Consider the following 21,108-nt stretch of genomic DNA (forward strand, 5'->3'; position numbering starts at 1 on the left):
GCTTTACTGGTACCTACTCTGTCACTTCCCAGGACATTCACTCTTGAGATACTGTGCTAAACTGCTTTTGAAAACTGGACCATGTAATCTGTTTTGCAGTGAGATAGCAGCTCTAGTAGGCTATTTCAGCTGATCTAAAGTCAATTGATTGTTTTTTTAGTGACAAAAATACTTCTGGACACATATTATGGTACGATTTTAGGATCTTTTTTTTATATCATATATCGTCTGAAGATAAATATTTGTGCTCACAGTGTCTTACTGTAGTATTTCAAACTTTATTTGTACATTTAAGACATTACTAGTTTTTAACCAGAACTCCTGGTTTTTTATCACATTAAATATTATAGATGAATATATATTAGCAGAAAGAAAACCAATAACGTGAATAGCTACCTTATCTGGAGTATGTGAATGATAGATAAATGTAACAAAAGATAAGATGACACTGTAGGGCTGTATTCCAGATAAGTGTGACTAGGATGCCCTTAATGTTATTAAATGGCATTTGGCAATTCTACCTTAATTGCTTGGGCTTTAGTCATCATGATGTCTTCTCCATTAACAAAGCAAGATATTAAAAGATAATGATCCAGGAATTAATAATTCATTAGATAGGCTTTAAAATAATTACATTTTTAAGTTGTTAAATAAGCATTAGGTTCCTTTTTCCCCCCCGTTATACTTTGATAGCAATCTCTGTCTTAGACAAGCTCAGAATATTTCTTCTAATCCCCAAGGCTTGATTTTCGCATTTTTTCTTCCATCATGATAGCTGGGATTTGTTAATATAGTTAGTGAAAATCAAGAATCTGACTGCATCAGACCTGTTGAAAATAAGATCTTGAGAAAGAACACGTATTACAAATATCATGGTAAAATCCCAAGAAATGTCACCACATCTGTGCTCTATCAGACCAATTGACTGATCATTAGCCATCGTGTGTGATGCACCTGTGCTCCAAATTTATTTGTTCTACTTGCGGACATATGTACCATGTGGCCTTATGTCTTGTCTTCAGTTTAATCTGTACAGAATCCTTCTTGTAGTAGAAATGTGGTCAAGACTGCATGTAGCCTCAGGAATACAACTCACAGTTTTGTCAATGATGCTTGAGACAGATGAGAACTTACTTTTGCTTTGCAGAGCTAAGAACAAAAAACCCAAATAATTTATCAGCAATTACATTGTCCTATTCTCAGGGGAAGTGGAGACCATATATCCTCTCAGCTTTGCAGAAAACTTTTACGTATTTGAAAATGATTCCACTATCCCTCAGTCTTTTCTCCTCAAGACTAAAACCACCTGTTTTTCAGTCTTGCATACTTCCAATCTTTTTCTTTTTTTTTTTCCTGTCCTCTGGACTGTTTCCCATCTTCCTTGACATGAGATTCTCAAAACTGGGCACAGTACTCCTGATTAAACCTTGCTGTAGCTGAAGGTGGAAGGACCTGTACTGCATATGCTCACTCTTCCTGCCTACTGCGATGCTTGTTTTTCTTTTGCAATAGTATTATTATTGACTGAGGGTAATAGTTAAACATCCCTCACACATCCCCATAGCTTCATTATATTTTCACTAGGAATTCTGCCTAGGCATTTGCTCCCCATCTTGTATTTTTACAGCTGATTGTGGCATTTTGCATGAGACAGATGCTATGTATTTTGGGAAGCCAAGGCGGGGGGGATGGGATTTAGGAGTAGTAAATAAGGAGGAGTTGACTTCAGCTTCCCCAGGATCGTACTGCTCTGCTGTGGGATGCAACTAAGCAAAACTTGCATTTGTGTCTCTTGCTAATTCATTTCTTCCACAGACAGATCCACATTTCCAAACAGCATAAAATGATTGTAATACCGCATAGTTCAAGCATGAGTTGAGATTTAGCAGCATGAGCTGCATATGGCTGTAGAGCTATAGACCATCACCCTGTTCAAGACTGGACCTATTTTTTTTTCACAGTATTCTAAAAGGCTGTATGTGTCAGTGTCAAAAGTCTTTTTTTAAGATCATGAAAGCTCTATCTACCATTTCTCCCCAAGGAACAGCACCTGTTACTCTGTCATAAAAAGGAAGATTAGTTTGGCACAATTTCTTCCTGAAAAATCTTGACAATTATTTATCACCTTTGAAAAGCTTACATGTAAGTGGTTTGATTGCTGGTCCCAACGTCCTTCTAGGAATTCAAAATAGAAAGAATTAAAGTTACAGTTTTGTGGGTCTTCCTTTTTTACAAAAAGACATAATGGCCTAATTGAGCAAATTATTTCAAAGGGAAGTTAGGTGCTCAGAAATTAAGAAATTGAGCAAATTATTTCAAAGGGAAGTTAGGTGCTCGGAAATTAAGAAATTGAGCAAATTATTTCAAAGGGAAGTTAGGTGCTCAGAAATTAAGAATGTAAAACTATCTAAAAAATTAAATCAGATACTTTGCTGAAAGCAGGACTGTGTCTGTCTTTTGTAAGTTTCTTTTCTCCATGAAGTCTCAAAGATGTAGCCATTACTAGCTGTGAGTCTGCTTCATTGTTTCCCTCAGTAGCCTAGGTTTCATTTCATCAGGCTCTGCCAACTGAGAATGGCTGCTTTGTCTAAGTTGTACCTGACCTGTTTTCTGCCCACTCTATACCAAGTTCTTTAGCCCTATTGCTGATGTTAATTATGTTAGTAATTTAATCACAGATAATCTTTTTGCAGCAGTGATTGAGGCAAAAAGAGCCCTAACTACCTTGAGTTTTTTATGCGTCATAAAGTATTAGCTTTCCTTCCCACACAGTGGAATAAGTCTGCTTTTGGTCTTCTTCCTATTATTAATGCACTTACAGAAAGTTTTCTTGTCACCTCTAATGTCCCTGACTGTATCCCATTTTCTGGACTGACTGTTCTGCTTTGCTGTTACATGCCCATATTGTTTTTCTGTGTTCATCCTTAACAATTTAATCTAGTTTTCACCTTCTGTACAATTCTATGTCAAGCAGTAGACCATTGAAAAGTCATAGCTTAATCAAAATGATCTCTGATTATACACACTGTTTTTCTTTTTCATTAGAACAATTTGTGCTTGCACTCTTAGTATTGTTTATTTTAATCTTTACCAGTACTCCTGAAGTCCTTTACCCTTACCGCTGCTTGCCATAACATCAAATTAATTAATTCTGTGAGTTTATTAAAATCTAGTTTTTTAAAGACTGTTGTTACTAAATTTTGTTGCTCTTCTTTCATGGTGTCCTAAGCATCACAAATTACATCATTTCACCCAAGTTGTCTTCCACCTCCTACATGTTTCACAAAAATATCTGCATAGTCCTGTGCTCTGGATGCACTGTAAGTTCATTTAAGAAATTGTTATCTTCTTGAACTTCATTGTAGACTACATTGTTGACTTCTTTTAAAAGGGCAAGTTTATATACATTTTTGATGATACAAAACCATACATACTTCCTTCATTCCTTAGCTATCTTTATGAACAAGCTATAGTAGTCTCAATCTAGTCTCTATTATGCCAAATAGGTATAATTTTGATTAAATACTGGTGTACAAGTTCACAGTTTGTTCTCAGTTCTCCTCTGACAATCATTGTGTCCCTATGATTTATATCTGTTGGTGAGCTTATGTCATTAGCCTTAACGTAAGCTAATGTAAAGCCATGCTCACTAGGTCTGAGATTCATCTCCCCTCATTTTAACTGTCTAGAAACTGAGCAACTAGACTGAATTTGGTTTACCTAACTTAACATGTAGAGTCATTTCAGCCATCTGACTAGTTATGATAGTCAGTGGAGATTCAGTCAATATGTTAAAATTGTGAATTTATTTTAGTTGCAGTTCAAAAATGAAACCTGATGTCATTGAAAAAATATGGCCAAAAGTAGTGATCTGCCTACTTTTCCAATGACATCAGGCTTCATTTTGCAACAGAAAAAAAGGATCCAAGGATGAGAGCTTCTGTTGTCCACTGAGGCAACAGGTTCCTGCCACATATTCTCATGAAATAGTTCCTAGGTAGACCATATGACAAAACGCAGCTTACAAACACATACCTAGAGACCATTCAACCAAATTTATTCACCTCCAAGGATGAAGGAATCTCTTTCTTTAGTAGGACAAGTTCTCTCAAGCATCCTCTGTTAGAACTAGTAGCAGTCAAGAAAAGATTGTATTTTCTTCACTGTCAATAGTTGTGTGCATGGAAGCCCACCTGTGTGATACTCATTCATGCAGATGAACGTGTAGACTCCTAAGTGTGAAGGTAAGTGTTCAACAATGTGGATAGGGCACATTTAGACTCCTAATGTTGCACACCTGGTCCCTGTTCAGCTGATCTTTTTTTTGAGGTATCTATCTTTGTGGTTTTGTCTTATGTTTGTGTTCAGCAAATGTTTTAACAAGTATCACTAAGTTGTACTGCACTTGCTTAACTAAAAGTGTGTGGACTGCACTGTGGGAACTGATAGTGGTAGAGATACTATTGGACACCACATTTTTTAATTTCTGACTTTATGGAAAGTAAAATTAATAAAAAGTGAAAGATCAAGTGCAGGAAAAGACATAGAAAATGAAGACTCCTTGCTGAATATGTTCTTGGTTACAGTGAGACACAATCACATAGGATATAGGAATCATTTGGCTCCCACAGATTATATTGGTAATGAAATCACAACCACATTCTGTACAGTTAATATATTGTTATGAGTTGATGGATGTCATATTGATTTCTTTGATGTATGAATATAGGTAAAGCAATTAGTGTATATATCTTTTTAATTGAAAAAGACCTGTTGTCTGTAGTAAAACAGCAGGGTATTTGCTTTATGGGTGTATAGTTTGAAAAGTTAAGACACAAGACAGTAGCACTGCTGGATACGAGGCTGCCTTCTGCTCAGTGCTAACTACTGTTCTGGAAGAACTCCTGGGACAGAACGAGCCAGAACTCTTTGGCTTGTTTCTTAGCTCTTTATTAGTTTCTTGTTTCAGTTTGGTTTTATTGCTTTATTTTCTTTTATTGTGTTCCAGAAAAAATGCATCATTAGAGGCACCCTTGCGTAAACCCAACAGAATTTTTCTCTTTTTTTCAAGACTTGTAGTTCATAGAGTATTGCTTGGAGACTTGCACTCGGTAAATTCTCCATCATTAAATCAGGTATCTAAAACCTGTAATTTTTCTTCTCTTGTAGAATCAAGTGAACATGAAGAGAAGAGTACAGGTGCCTCAGGTGAGGTATCTTCCACCCAACCTTATCCTGCACCAGGATATACTCAGCCTGAAGAAGCAAAGGAGGATATGGATGTAACAAAGCAGACTAAACCTGAAGAGAATGACGACTTGGGCCCACTGCCTGATAACTGGGAAATGGCTTATACAGAAAAGGGAGAAGTCTACTTCATTGAGTGAGTCATATTTTTTTCTCTTTCTAATAGCTATGTCGTATTTAACTGGGCGGGGAAATGGTTTGTATGGTGGAGTGAAGCATTGCACTCCTTCTCATTAAAACAACAGGAATGTTCTGTCAAGGCTCCTGAGAGCTGGTGGCAATCCCTGCATTAATGACTTACATTGAACCATGCTGTCTTTTAAGATAGGTAACTGAACTGTTTAGCACTTTGATGCCAGCAATTAGAGCTGTTGTTTCTTCTGTTGAAAGCAAGGTTTTCTGCCGTTCTGATGTTTAGGGGAGAGTAGCACAATCGCTGGGTTCTTCCTTCTTTATGTGGACAGAGGTGGAGATGATTGATTGAGCTTTTTGCCAGTTTAAGGAAAGAAAGACAGGCAGGCTAAAGACTAGCTAGTGAGCAGTAGAGGGAGGCCATGCTATACTTAGAAATAATAAAAAAAAATGAGTGGACAATAAAGAGAATTAATTATGTGTAGAAAGCTTTTCCTGTTGGTAGGTTATACATACCTGTTGCTACTGTTGCTAATTAACCAACTCGTTGAACAAATGGATATGAAAGTAATGAAGGAACTGGCAAATGAACTTGCCAAACCACTCGCTATTATCTACCAGCAGTCCTGGTTAACTGGAGATGTTCCAGCTGACTGGAAATTAGCAAATGTAATGCCCATCTACAAGAAGGGTCGGAAGGATGATCCAGGGACTATAGGCCTGTCAGCCTGACCTCGGTGCCAGGCAAGGTGATGGAACAGATCATCCTGAGTGCCATTACATGGCACATACAGGACAATCGGGGCATCGGGGCCAGCCAACATGGATTCATGAAAGGCAGGTCCTGCTCGACCAACCTGGTCTCCTTCTATGACCAAGTGACCCGCTTAGTAGATGAGGGCAGGGCTGTGGATGTAGTCTATGTAGACTTCAGTAAGGCATTCGACACTGTCTCCCACAGCATCCTCCTGGACAAACTGGCTGCCCGGGGCTTGGATGGGTGGACTCTTCAATGGGTTAAAAACTGGCTGGATGGCCAAGCCCCGAGAGTGGTGGTGAATGGGGCAAAGTCCAACTGGAGGCCGGTCACTAGCGGTGTTCCCCAGGGCTCAGTTCTGGGGCCGGTGCTGTTCAATATCTTTATAGATGATCTAGACGTAGGGATTGAGTGCACCCTCAGCAAATTTGCAGATGACACCAATCTGGGTGGCAGTGTCGATCTGCTGGAGGGTAGGAAGGCCCTACAGAGGGATCTGGACAGGTTAGATAGATGGGCCGAGACCAATGGCATGAGGTTCAACAAGAACAAGTGCCGGGTCTTACATTTCGGCCACAACAACCCCATGCAGCTCTACAGGCTGGGGGAAGAGTGGTTAGAAAGCGGCCAGGCAGAAAGAGACCTGGGGGTGCTGCTCGACAGCCGGCTAAACATGAGCCAGCAGTGTGCCCAGGTGGCCAAGAAGGCCAATGGCATCCTGGCCTCTATTAGGAATAGTGTAGCCAGCCGGTCTAGGGAAGTGATCGTCCCTCTGTACTCGGCACTGGTGAGGCCACACCTTGAATACAGTGTCCAGTTCTGGGCCCCGCACTTCAAGAAAGATGTTGAGGTGTTGGAGCGAGTCCAGAGGAGGGCGACCAAGCTGGTGAAGGGTCTGGAGGGTGTGACCTACGAGGAACGGCTGAGGGAGCTGGGGTTGTTTAGCCTGGAGAAGAGGAGGCTCCGAGGTGACCTTATTGCAGTCTACAACTACCTGAAGGGAGGTTGGAGCGGAGTGGGAGTTGGCCTCTTCTCCCAGGCAACTAGCGATAGGACAAGAGGACACAGCCTCAAGCTTCGCCAAGGGAGGTTCAGGTTGGATGTTAGGAAGAATTTCTTTACAGAAAGGGTCGTTAGACATTGGAATGGGCTGCCCAGGGAGGTGGTGGAGTCACCATCTCTGGATGTGTTTAAGAAAAGACTGGACATGGCACTTAGTGCCATGGTCTAGTTGGCAGGGTGGTGTCAGGGCAATGGTTGGACTCGATGATCCCAGAGGTCTCTTCCACCCTGATTTATTCTGTGATTCTGTGATTCTGTGAAAGTTCTTTCTTCTCTAAGTGCTGTCACTAATACACGTTACCAGAATAAGAACACAGCAAAGGAGAGTTCATATGAGCTTATGTTCCACAAAAAAAAAAGAGAAAGGAAGAAAAAACATCTTAATCAGCCGAACAGTACTATGAGGTAGCAGCAGCATTTATGTTTGCTTTAAGGAACTGCCGCAAACAATTTGGAGTGTTAGCCGTTATTCTGATTATTAGTAGGTAAAAATAACATTTGGTGGTGCCACTTCTGCTTTAAGTTCCTTATTTCATCTAAAATTTTATGACTATCACATGAAGTGTAAACAAATGATAAGAACAAACTTTGTACGTGTGATTTTTCATGAACACTGGCATGACCAACAATGGCTTCTGGCGTATACAAGGCTGAAAAGAGCAGTAACTATTAAAACATAAGTGTCTTTGCTGAAAAGGGCAAAAATATGCTTATTCTAGAAAAAGAGTAATTATAGTAACTTTGCCCAAGCAAGCAGAGAACTAGGATGACCTCAGGGCTAGCTCAAACCTTTGTTTCCTTCTTACCTCAATTCCAAGATTAATTTTTCTGCACATATTGAATGCTCTGACAGAGAGCAGACTGAATTATGTGGCACTTTTATTTTGCTTATTGTAACAAAAACCTGTGATACGTTTGCGGAGTTGGGGACGGGGTGATGGGTGGATTACTAACACACCAAACTGTGACAGTAGTAAATACTGCAGCAGGTAATTTAATGGAAAATAAATGCATATTTTGTAACAAATACAGTGAATGCAAATAGCCCTGCTGCTCTACAGAGCAGCCATTCCACTCCACAAATTCCTTTGATGTAGTTTACGTCCTTTCCTGGAAATGCTCTGGTTTACACTGCAGTTCCGACAGTGCTCATCATTCACTTCCACTAAATGAATGTTATGTAAAGCAGAGAAATCAATCAGAGGTGCAGACTGGATAGAGAGACTGTTATAAGGGCTCTTTGCCTTTGGGATTATATTCCTGAATAATGTAATTGCAAAAAAAAGTGCAATTACACATCTGTAAAAGTAACAGATTATTTACTAGAATCCTAGCAAAGGAACAACTCTTTGATCATTTGAGTTTTCACATTGCACAGTCTTCACAGGGTTAAGTAGGAATGTAATGCTGTGGGGATGCTGTTAAATTGCCTCTTTGTTTACAAGTCACTTTGGTTAATGGCATGAAGAGACTCCATTTGCTTTCGCAAAAAACAGAAAGATAAAAAGACAACAAAAACCTATTTGTCTAACAACATCTCCCCAAACAGTAGTAAAGATTGTACTAGATTATTAAATAATAGATGAAAAACAAACATTTTTACACCACACCACAATGGGTGAAAAAAAAGTCATACTAGGCAGCATCTTTTATTGCTTTATTTGAGGCTCATGTGAATTGTGCCTTTAAACCCTAAGAACTTCAAGCAGTAAGTGATCTCAAGTTCCAGGTTGTCACAGGTATATTCAAAGGTCTTAGATTTCATGACAGCATTTTCATTCATTCACCTCAAAGTAACCTCTAAAATTTGTACGTGAGCTCATTTATCAAAACTGCCATCAGAAGTAACGTGGCAGATTTACAGTGAGAAAGAGAGTGACTTGGTAATAAGAAAGCTGTCTGTAGACAGTATTATTTATTTGTTAATCATTAATGTCCCAGTTAGCATTTTGTAAAGCACACTGGAAGGAATTTCCTCTTCCTCAAGGTCTAAAAAGAAAAAAAAGTCTTATACTAGGTTCACTGGATGATTCAGAGGGCAGTTGTATTTTAGAGCATGGCTTGGTCTGTTTCTTCCTTTCTTTCCCTTTTTTTGACATAGGTGCATGACCTTATGTTTACCTATATTAGCATTCACAGACAGAACAGGAAGAAATCCCTTCTTACTGCATAATACTTACCACTGTTTTTCAGGAAGAGCTACTTAAGTACATTTCTTGGGCTGTTTCCAGCCTCCCTTACATATGAATCTGAATTCTCAAATACAGGCACACACCACACAAATAGGAGTCCATCTCCTACATTTGATTTCATTGAAAACATATGCTAATGAGAACATGCAATAATTAAAACACCATATATAAATCGGGATATCACCAAAAGAACCTCCAGTCCTTCTCCTTCTTTCCTACTTTAAATAGGGCTGATGAGTGTGACCTATTTTGGTGTACTTAAATAAATTGTAGACATCACTAAGGAAAGGCTAAAATTCCCCGTAGCCTTCAGACCTCACCTTGCCAACTACTCGCAAACCACATAGTAGAGATATGAGTGTTGTGTTGTCCTCAAAAAATCAGCAGATGTTGGCTGTGTTGCGTCCCAGGCAGTTGATGTTTCCTCTGTTGGTCCAGTGCAACGTTGAAAGGAATACAAAAGGACCAAGACTCTAGTGCATTTGCTCTCATGTGCAGTCAGCCTTAAATGTGGCCCTCACCCAACTCTCCAACTCCATCACGTGCACCATGACATTATAGACTCTGCTGTAGAGATGATTACACATTATGATGCTTATTTAGAAAAGGCAGTATTGATTTTGCCTCTCTCCACAGCCCTCTATCCACCTATAGGCAGCAGAGCTTTCTGGAAGGGGTGCGGGGAGAGTAAGACATTAAACTGGGAAGAGCTGCAGTTCGTTAAGCTGAGCTACAACTAAGCCTTGATGAATAGTCTCAAGGACATTACATAGCCCGGAACTAAAGCTGTTTAACTCTATACTGTTCAAAAGCACATATGGTTTCCTTTGCTTATACTATGTTAATAATTGTTTTGTTAGTGGAAAAAACTCTAGAATAAACTCAAACCTCTGTCACACATCTTTAGAGGATTATCTACTTTCATGTGTGGTGATCATTTTTAGGAGAATTTCACCACATGAGGTTTAAAAAACCACTTTCCAGTACACCTCACAGACATTCAGTGTCTTCCTACTTCAACACCTACTTCTCCAAGCAGAATAATCAGCATTGCTTTTTGGACCTGTTGAAATAGCTTTTCTAGTTGTTAAAGCTGCTTTTTTTTATGAGAGCACCATAAAAGACTACAAAACAGCTATAAAATAGGCCTCTGCCAAGGACTCTCCTCTTCACAGTAAAAAACAGCCATTAAGTTTTTGAATACAGATGGTGCTATTTCAGGGGTTACCTGAAAAGAAGTACAGCCACAAATTTGAAAAGTAAAATCCTGACCTAGTTTGTTTCCAAGAATATTGCTACTGAGTTCAATAGGATCAGAATTTCTTCTTAGTAGTTTTTAAGGTAGGAAAGTCTTTTGATTGCAGGAAGAACATGTTTATCCTAACATCTTGCTTGCCTGCAGAATCATGATATATTTAACTGTTCCTGGTTGCTCCATCAGTTCACCATCAGAAAACAGGATATATTAGTTAAGCCTGGCTACACCATTATGTCTGATAACTTTATCTTTTCTACTAGAAGATCCTAAAAGTACTGATGTAGAAGTACACCCTTCTACCTGCTCAAGATTACTTCCGTATCCTGCAGTAATTACCTGATCTCTTATAAGCTAGGTTGGCACTTCTGCGAGTATGTTACATCATCAGTGTATCAGTGCATAATATTGAAATTCACCATGTTTTGATTGTGTGGTTATTTCTGCTACTTTAATTAAGTAGCAATTAAGACGAAGGATTTTTTGCCACATGTTTTAATATTCACTTATGATGGGATTATTCTTTTTGGGACGCAAGCCATCTTGTATCAGTATCACTTTATTGTGTGGACAATTCTGAATCACCAGGGGTCTTGTGAATATGATCGTAGATGTCTGTAATTCTTTTTCCTTGTTTATATGTTGTATTGAATTCATCAGTTTTGGTCGGCATAACAATGATCAGATCTCTGATGCTCTTTGGACTTCAACATGACATACAGTGGGACAGGCAACAGAAAAGAACTCTCTTGGTTTCTTTCTCTTGAGACCACTTCCTTGTCTCATGATGAATTAATTAGGAATGGGGAGATGGTAGAACTGGAAAGAATTTGAGGAATGCTGAATTTTTTTCTTCTCTTGTCTTTTGATGTTATAAAGACATTCTTAGTCTGTACTAGTGATGTATTGTCGCTTACTCTCACTTGCTGTTTTTATCTATGCTGACATCCAGGTCAAACTGCCAGCTCAACTCCTGTTGTCTTTCCTCACTTTCTTGTATCTTTCCTTTCCCCTCAAGGTCTCTGCTGCTCTGCTCTGCAGAATTCCTCTTCCAACACCTTTCCTCTAAAGTTTGTAGTGGTATTATAATTTTTTCTCTTTTGTATTTATTGAACTAGAAGATTCAGCTCACCTGGCTTGCCATATAGCATTGGTATCTAGTATAAATCTGTTATATTGAGGACCATCTTGAACGTGATGTATTCTCAATAAAAACCCAAACAAACCCATATGTGCTGTCCCCAAATACACTGAAGCAGCACGTTGGTAAATATCCATTTTGAAATGCCTTTCACAATAACGTACAAATCACATACCTTGCAATTTAGAACAGGTTTGCAGTGTTTTCAAAGGACATTAAGGCTCTTACTGTCAGTAAGTACTTTCTATATTCCTTTCAAAAATGTTTCAAGAGATTGTCTGAGGGCTTTGTTAGTAAAAGAAACTTTATCTGTCAAAGTGCTTTAAACTGACAGATTGCTAACACAAATCCATTATATTTGAATCTTCAGTAAAAAAATAAACTAATTATAGTAAAAAGATGATACATTGTTAGATAAGAAAAGTCGCACTCCTAACATTTTTTACTTCCTAAAGGTCTGGACGAGTGTCCAGTGAGATTTCCAGAGAGGTTTGGGTCCTGGTACCTGGTTTTAGTGGTGATAATGGGGAACTGGGGAATAAACAGTCTCTGCAAAGTCTTAAAAGCAAAGCTACAAAGAAAAGCTGGAGAAGGACAGAGGGTTGAGTCAGGGTTTCTGGGAAGTGTTCTGAGCTTTCTTTCACTCTGTTTAAACCATCTGAATGTTTTTTTTTTTTCCCCCATGTATTTGAAATTGTCTATAATTGGTACCAGAGAACTCTAATTATAATAAACTATTTCTGCTGGTTGCAAATACTTGGTAAAGAGGAATAATTTAAGTTAGCTCAGCAATAATTATTTTATTGACTTTTGGCTAAAATATTAAGCTCCACTGCTTTACTGAGTGACTTTTTTAAAAATTATTTTACTAATTTGCAATACACTTCAGGCCTATAAGCGGTTTCTATTTTGTATAGCAAGTAACAAATTAGGACGAATTTTAAAATGTTATGCTATTCCCATGCTCCATCTGTTTGAAGCAAAACCAAAGAGATCCTTCATTGACTGCTTTCAAAGTTTCCAAAATTAGGAATTTGCTCTTGATTTTAAGACAGATTCTAAGAAGTGCATGGTTGATTTGCCAGCACTTATCTCTTAGCCCAATCGTCCTAGCTAGTAATAAAGATCACTGAAATTGTGTAAGGATGGAATTTTTACACGTGCCCTTTACTGATGAGGTATGGTTATTGCTGAGTAATGAAGCAGTGGCCAGTGGAAAATGCTGGTGGAGCCACAGCTGTATTTCTAACAGGATGCTTTTGTGGCACTGCTTCACTCTCATTCAGTCAGTGACAAATGCTCCAACTGCCTGTGCGTGTGTTTGTTCCACAACTGCCTCTGCTATTCATCTGCAATTCATTCATAACTAATCTGTAAATTTCCAGCCCCTTTTCCTTCTGGTCTATCTGTAAGACTTCCCCAATGGACACACATGATTAGGCAGGTTATACACTGTACATTTTACAAGGTTTTTAGTGCTTAAGAAGCATTAACATGCACAGCTCATGCAGCAGATATGTGTTAATGGTACTTTCACCATTGGTGTTAATTTGGCCATTTTACTGTTCCATCTGTCTTCTTTCCCATAGCTAAAGCTTTCCTATCAAGGCTTCTTTTAAATTATATTTAAAACTGTTTAGAAGGTAAATATTGTTTCCATTTAGCTTTTACAGATTCTAGTCCCTTGCAGAGCTGAAGAGAGAATAGGCAGGGGAGGAGGCGTCTTTCCTGAGACGTCCCTGCAGCCTGCACGGGGACATTCAGTAAGATGACACCACCGTGCTTTTGTTCTTCTTTTCATTCCCAACATGTCCTATCTGTGTGGGGAAGAATCTGCCTCTCTTTTGTTTCCATGGTTGGCTAACCCTAATTCTGGTCCTTGCTGGAGATAGCTAATAGGAGGTTACTCTGAACAACACTGGGTAGCATGGCACTGGCTGTGGCAAGAGCAGCATCTCTCCAAAACCCACAACTTGAAAGCTGACACAAGGGAGGGTGGAAGAATATCCTGCCAAATAAACCTCCTGTGTAGGACAGAAGGAGACATGTATAAAAAAACACTACACTGTAATCCGGGACAACTTATTTCCCTCTTTTATTGAGAGCAGCACAACAGTAGTCATGTCTGTCCTCATTGTAGGAGTGTTTTTGTGTTGTGTACCTGGTTGCTAAGTTGATCGAAGCAATCAGCACGATGTAGCACTGAAGAGGACATTGATGGTACTATAGAGGTGTTAGAAAACAGGTGGGGTTGATTCTGCCTTCTTTTAAATAGGGCCTGTCTTCAGAGCAGGAAAAGATTTGTTACCCCCACTGGAGCACTTGTCTAGGAGCATGTAAAGTCCCATTGCAAGAAGTAGGATGCATGTTTAGTATAGATAATAGAGAGGAGAGGCAGGGCAAGGGAGCAGGCATAGAGATGCGTAAGGAGGAGAGAGATGATTTTCAAAACGTACTTTGCTCCTTCAGTTAATTGTTAGCAATAAAAATTCTTGTGGATGAGTTTTGCTTTTACTAAGTAGCTGAATGGGTTTGAGAGATGGTAACTAGAAGAGGAGATTGAGTGCTGTAAGAGCTGATCTAGATGACATACCATCTTCATCCTCTGAAATTTCACTGCAGACTGAAGGATCACTCTTCTGTTGGAAAAACTGTTGACTTTTTAATTTGTTTACGGTTTTGTTTAGAATGGCCACAGTGCACAAAACTGGAAGACATCAGTTCTTCTGGGTTTATGGAAGCCACATTTATGCTGAAGGGAAGTGTAACCGTTTGCTTGTTGTTAGTTCTCAGTTTCAGCAAAAACCTTGGAGGATGTAATTCAACTAATTCACATTTTTAAACAAGTAATACTGAATTGGACTTAGTTGCAGCTTGGCACCTGTCTTTACAGGTGCCCAAAAACTCATTTCTCAGGTGTATTCTTGAAATGTCATAGAGGTATTTTCAGGGCTAGTGAACTGGTCTGTTCTGATGTTGTGTGGTGTTGCAAGGAAAACACCGACCAGCTAACTTGCAGCAGAGCTGGTTTCTAGTACTGGCTCTGCCGCTGGCTTGTTTGGTGGCTGTGGACAGTCACTTGATGACTCCATGTTCCCACCTTTAAAACAGGGGTGATGATTTTTATTTCCTTTGTAAAATGCTTTGAGATCTACTTTATACCACAGCAAACATTACTAATAGTAGTCATATATACATTACTCTTTTAAAGCCATAGGGAACTACCTGTGAATCCGACTTAGTCCCTGCAACCAGTGGGGGTCCCTCAAATCATTCAGAGTTAGTAGCTGGGGGAGAGTGGCTGTTCTGCAGACATGCCCACACTCCAGAGGTGTGACTGCAGCTTCCACACATATGCCCAAGCTCGCTCTGAGCTCTGGCACTGCTAACGGGGTACCCATGGTAGTGTGAAGCTCAGTGCGTGCTGCTGGTTGCACCCAAGCGGCTCAGCAGACGCTGGGGTGATGAGCCCATGCTGAGCTCCATCCTGCTGCAGTGACATGGTTGCCAGTATCTCCCCTAGTTAATTTAAAGCTAGCTCAAGTATGTCTGCACAAGCTGCAGTTAGGCTGTGACTGTGGTATAAAAATACACCCTACAGGAGACCACAGGCAGCCAGAGCTTCAGAGAAAGCCTCTTAGTTACATTTGCAACCCAGCACGGGCTGCTAGCATCATTTCAAATTCACCTTACCTTTGGCTTATCATTCTTCGTACTCTGCAAATACAGCCTTGCTCTCAGAGTAGGGGAAGGTTTTGTTTATCCTCTTCACCTGTCATGAATGGTGTTCTAGACAAGGACATGCTTAAAATAGGAATTTAAATGCCTCAATTTTAATTTTAGTTGCCACTTTATCCATACATAACTCTTATCTACCTTTTTTCCCCATCCAAAATGGAGCAACCTGATCTTGTGAAAGGTGTCCCTGCCCGTGGCAGGAGAGTTGGAACTAGGTGATCTTTAAGGTCCCTTCCAACCCAAACCATTCTATTGTTCTATGATTGTATCAAAATGCAGAGGAAGCTTTAACATTAGGACAATAACGCTGAGAAGTAGGTAGTACCACTGTGTTTTTAGAGAGAGAGGGAAATCGAGGCAAAGTTAACTACCATGGACTAAACAGGGGTCAAGGTGGGAGAAGGAACTGGCTCTATGCATTTATTTTTTTCTAGGAGAACTAGTGGTGTTTGGACCACATGAACTGTATGAGTTAATAAGTACCAATTGCATCCTAATCCATTTTTTGCCAGGTCCCCTGTTTTCGTACACCTTATAGTAATGTTTATAAGAGAAGTCTTAAATACACTTTAAAATGACACAGCAAATTAATAATAAACTAAATAATTCAGTCCTATATAAATTGTATGGAACAAGCATCCTCCTAGGATGCATCAGATAAATAAAACATGGGTTAGAAGTGACTCTGAATGATGGTATTATAGGAGAAGCATTTCAAAAAATAAAGGAGTAATGATCAATCCTTTTCTGGTTTATAGTTTTCCTTTCTTAATATATTTAAAGAATTTTGCTCCAAATTCAAATGCTTATGGGAAAGGTATGCATTGAAAAGATCAGATTTTAAGTCTCATTAGCTGTGCTAAGTATCAATTCATTTAGCAAAATATTCTCCCAGAAAATAGTTTGTGCCAGTTCAATGCTATTTGACGGCTGATTCCTCAAAGATCTATTCTGAGTATAGAAAGGAGCCACATGATTCATTCAGCTTGTGCATATCTATTTTATCTTGATAGAAGGATTATATATGGAGAGATAAAGGTTTGTTAAACAAAGTATCATTAATCACTCTGTCCGGAAATGTAGACTTTGCAGGAGAATGCTGTAATTTGCATCACTTTTGCTATGCCTTGCCAGTGCTGCTGGTGAGAAATAACAAACCTGTATTTACGAAAAGGACAGGTATAAGATGAAAATAATTCTATCTGAAAACTGTGAGAATGCTACAGAATCCTGTCGCCTGTACTCGTTCAACGGGAGAACACTGTATTTGTAATAAATTCCTTTTGCTCTGGATGAGTTCTGCATTTTCAATGAGGTTAACTTGGCAACATTCTAGTTGATTTTAATAAAAATAGCTGCTTTGAGGACAGGGAGCTGAGGTTGCCAAATTTACAGCTGCCTTGCACAATTACTCTTACACCTCCTTCAGGGCTACTTAGAACCAGTAAGCAAATTAAGTGTATCGATTGCAATTTTGTTGGACTAACCCTTTTTTCTTAAGGAATAAACTTGATTCCTTTCAGTATGTGTCTGCTCAGAGTGATCTCTTTTCTTTTCAGCCATAACACAAAGACAACATCATGGCTGGATCCACGACTTGCGAAAAAGGCTAAACCTCCAGAAGAGTGCAAAGAAAATGGTAGGTTATTAAGTTTTCGTTGCTGCTCAGAGGGGATTTGCCTTTGTGTGTGTGTGTCTCTCTCAGTTCGTACAAAAATCAGCATTTGGGGGAATGCTGAAAGGTGTTTAATTGCTGCTTTGGTTAGAAGCCATAAGTGATACCAGTTCTCAGTGTGCCATGTGTTTCTGCTTTTTATTCCCCTTTCTGATGCTATCCAAAGCTGAGGATCACAAGTGTGTTTTCTGCCTGTTGTGTGTGTGACTCCGGGACTGACCCTCTCCCTCGTCTCCTACAGAGAACTTTGGTCTGCAGAACAGAATCCCTTTTCAGATTCTGAGCTTTTAATCTACAGGCGATTCAATGCATGAGGGAAACTAGCAGCACCGTGGGAATATGAATATTGTTTGATTTGTATTTAAAGGTACAGTGCTATGCTATTTAGTAGCCGATTTAAACAAAATAGCATCTGATAAAACAGGGTGTGGGAGGGAAAAAAGAGATCACTGTCTGTCAGAGTTCAAGACTGGATTTGGGGGGTACTGCATTGTTAATGGTGTAAAATTTAAAAGCGTAAATGCTGTTGAGGATGCTTAAAGGAGCTGTAGCTGTTGTGCAGGAGAGATGACTGTATTGACAGATTCAGAGATATGAAATAATAGAGATCTTATCGAACTGCCTTATATGCATTCAGTATAATTTCTATTTTTTTCTCTGGTAAAGTTTCAGTCATCAAAATCATGTAATAAAGTCAAAGTAGAAATGTATTGTAATAGCTCTTTTTCTGTGGAGGGATTTTTTCCTGTTTTATAGTCCAGTGTCAGTTCAATTAGCCAGTTAAGAAGTAATGATTTCTAAAGACTGCTACTTATTTTATTATTGTGAGATACAGAGGATTAAATGCATGCATTCTATATGCATTAATTCAAAGCATTTTTAAATATTTTAATGTATTAATAGAATTTCATGTGCTGCATCTGATTTATTTTCAATTTTCCAAAATACATTAATTTGGTCAATGTAAATACTATTAACAGAAAGAAAACTCAGTGCCATTTTGGGCTGATAAAGAGGTCACTGAGAAGTTGCTGGCTATATGAAATGCAGGATCAGTGGTTTGATAAAGAATGTTCTTGGTTTTTTTTGTAAATGGCTTCGTTTTGAAAGATAGCTATATTCCAAAAATCCCTTCCTTATTTCAGAGTAATTCTGACATTCTCTTCTGACATCAGAAATTACATGTCTGAATGATTTTGTGATGCTTATTCTAGCACTGACAACACTAACTCCCAGAGTAAATTCTGTAGCGAATACAACAGAAGTGTGTTACTGAAACAAAACAAGGGCACAGGAGTTTTCTATTATAAATCTCTCACATTACTTATATGAAGCTATATCTTTGCCTGCTCCTTAAGGAATACTAGTGGAAAAAGCAGAAGAAAAATCCACCAATATCTATGGAGTAACATATCACAGAGTTACTTGGAGTAAATGTGTGTTACTTTTTTTTTTCTTTTTTTCTTTTTCTGTCAGTTGTTTGATGCTGAGATCACAATAAGTACTGAAATAGTGAAAAAGAAAACCAAAATATTTAAACAATTTTAAATTAAGATCGGTGCATTAAAGAAACAGCATTATTTTGTAGTTATTTGACTACTGGATTATTGAATTGCTATAGTATGCTGGGTCATGTTCTTTTAAGAGTTGCTCATCTCATTAATGCAAAGTACTCGAACAGAAGCATAAAAGGCTTTAGGGAGAGATCTTCTGTTCTTACAGAGATTGTTCTTGCAACATCCTCTCTTTTCCTAAGCTTATTTGGTTGTTGAAAAGTTGTTGTGGTGTTTTGTGGGTTTTTTTTAATCCAATACCTACAGAAGAAGAGTTTCTTAAAATGTCTAATATGCCTTAAAATTACTGTACCTTGCCATTGAGGTCCAACACCAGGAACTTTGTTATAGCTCACGGGGATTTGGAATTTTTGTTTAGATTTAATGTAAGATCGAGGATTAATTTCACACACATTTCAGCTATGGCTTGGTAGATGTTTTTTATGCCAAACAACTTTTCTGTTACACTTTATGATTTATTCTGGCACATCTTACTCAGCGATACAAAATTTTAGAAAGACATCAGTGTTTAGATAGGAAATGATACTTACCTTGCTGCTTTATCGCTATCTGCGTAATTTGTGTTTTTCATTGACACTCATTTTGTCACATCTGAAACTTGTATTGATTCTCTGAGATACATTGTGATGTCCTTATCACCTAGCAGGTTCTGCCATCAGGTTTTCATTCTGAACAACGCAACTTCCGTGTTCTCCTTTCAGTGAAAATCCTGCCAAATCCTGCTTCTTCATTCTGCCACCAGCACACAGTTTCCAAACCAGACAACGTCCAGGCAGCGTACAATATTTGCGTCCTGATGTTCTGGGCTAGCGATATTGAGGGCCCCCTCTGCTTCAGGCATTTCCTCTCATCACTTTCAGCCCTTCAATACTCCTTTGCCAAATACAATTTCTTCATTTTCTCTGGCTTCTGTATCTGCAAGTCCCAGTGCTTGCTCATTTCTCTTTGCAAAATCTGAACCAACCTTCCAGCACATCCCTCCTCTTGGAAAAATTTTCATATGCCTTTGCCAAGAGAATGACAAGCTCTACCAAGTCAAGTTTTCTTTGCCTCTGTGCTATGAACTCTTTCTGGTTTCCTTTAATGACACCCACTGCTCTAAACCCTTTGTAGGTCAGAAGGTTTTAAGGGCTGATCTTTATTTCTGTCTCTGTCATGGAACTGCTGCGTGAGTTTCAGCAAATTACTTCGACTTTTGCTCTGTCAGATCTACTTAGGGTGGGTCTTTGAAGCAAGAATTGCCTCTTCCTCTCTGTTTGTATGGTGTCTGAGTTTCATAATAGCAATAAGCAGAAATAACTGGCAATTCTTCAGTGAGAACTAGAAATTTTTACACGTTTGTGATTTCCTGCAGAAAAGCTTGACTTCATTAAAAATAATTGTGTTTTCTCTCCTGAAAAGATGAATTAAATATTTGGATTTTCTGAGTTGGAATACTTCTTTTAAATGATTACTTTTTTTTCCCCACATCAAAATTGGTTTACTAATTTTTATCTGTAGAGTGCTACAGAAGTTATAGTTCTGCCCCCTTTGTTTCTGTGAACTAGATTCCCTTGTTGCTACATTTTCTGTAATGTCATATTACATAGCAGACTTACAGGATTTGCATGATTACAGGTATATTATGTGAGTGGTCTACTAACAGACACTGTTCTTTGGGAGAGAATGACAAGTCCCATAAGGCAATAAAAAATGTAGTTTAATATTGAAAGGCAGTTCAGCCTTAATGACATGAAATATCTCAGGTTTTAGAAAGTTCATTTTTGGTTAAGAAATGTAGTAATTACATTTTTCAAATTCTTTAACTCATTTTAGGAAACTTTCCATTCTGGAGAAAAGTGAACGTTTACTCTTTATCCAATTTGGGGATTAAATAGCTGTTGATATTTCCTGGGATCAGATATGTCAAATTTCACTTATTTCATTACTACAAATTTCACTTATTTCATTACTAATCCATCCCAGTCAGCAGTCTCCTTCACTCTTAACCCTCCCTTTCTTTTTATGTCAACCTCCTTTCTCCTGTCTCTTAGTTTTCAAATACAAGTAGGCTTAAGACTATAAATAAAGCTTTGATTTCACCTAGCATTCATCTGTCATCTGTCTTTCCATCTCCTCTACACCCACCAACTTGACTGTTTATTTAGGGTGAGCCGAGTTGCCTTTAAACTTCATTGACTGTGAATATCAGATCTATTTTGACAATTAGAGGGCCTAGATATCTGGTTACCATGTAAACACCTGTACATAGACAGACTACTACATTTAGGTGTATTCATCTTGGACTGAACCCCACCTGTCACATTTTGTTGGGTTATCCTTTTCCCCATTCCTG

General features: G+C 38.7%; 1 protein-coding gene across 4 annotated transcripts in view; it reads left to right on the forward strand.

Moving 5' to 3' along the window:
* Positions 1-21,108, forward strand: part of MAGI2 (membrane associated guanylate kinase, WW and PDZ domain containing 2) — an 823,074-nt gene that overhangs the window by 558,404 nt on the left and 243,562 nt on the right. For all 4 annotated transcript variants that reach the window (XM_068400692.1, XM_068400693.1, XM_068400694.1 and 1 more), the window contains exons 5-6: positions 5,170-5,383; positions 17,084-17,163. In XM_068400692.1, the coding sequence (XP_068256793.1) occupies positions 5,170-5,383; positions 17,084-17,163 (294 nt within the window). The remainder of the gene's footprint in view (positions 1-5,169; positions 5,384-17,083; positions 17,164-21,108) is intronic.

The sequence above is a fragment of the Nyctibius grandis genome, chromosome 5 (genome assembly GCF_013368605.1).
Source record: "Nyctibius grandis isolate bNycGra1 chromosome 5, bNycGra1.pri, whole genome shotgun sequence".
Lineage (NCBI taxonomy): Eukaryota > Metazoa > Chordata > Aves > Nyctibiiformes > Nyctibiidae > Nyctibius > Nyctibius grandis.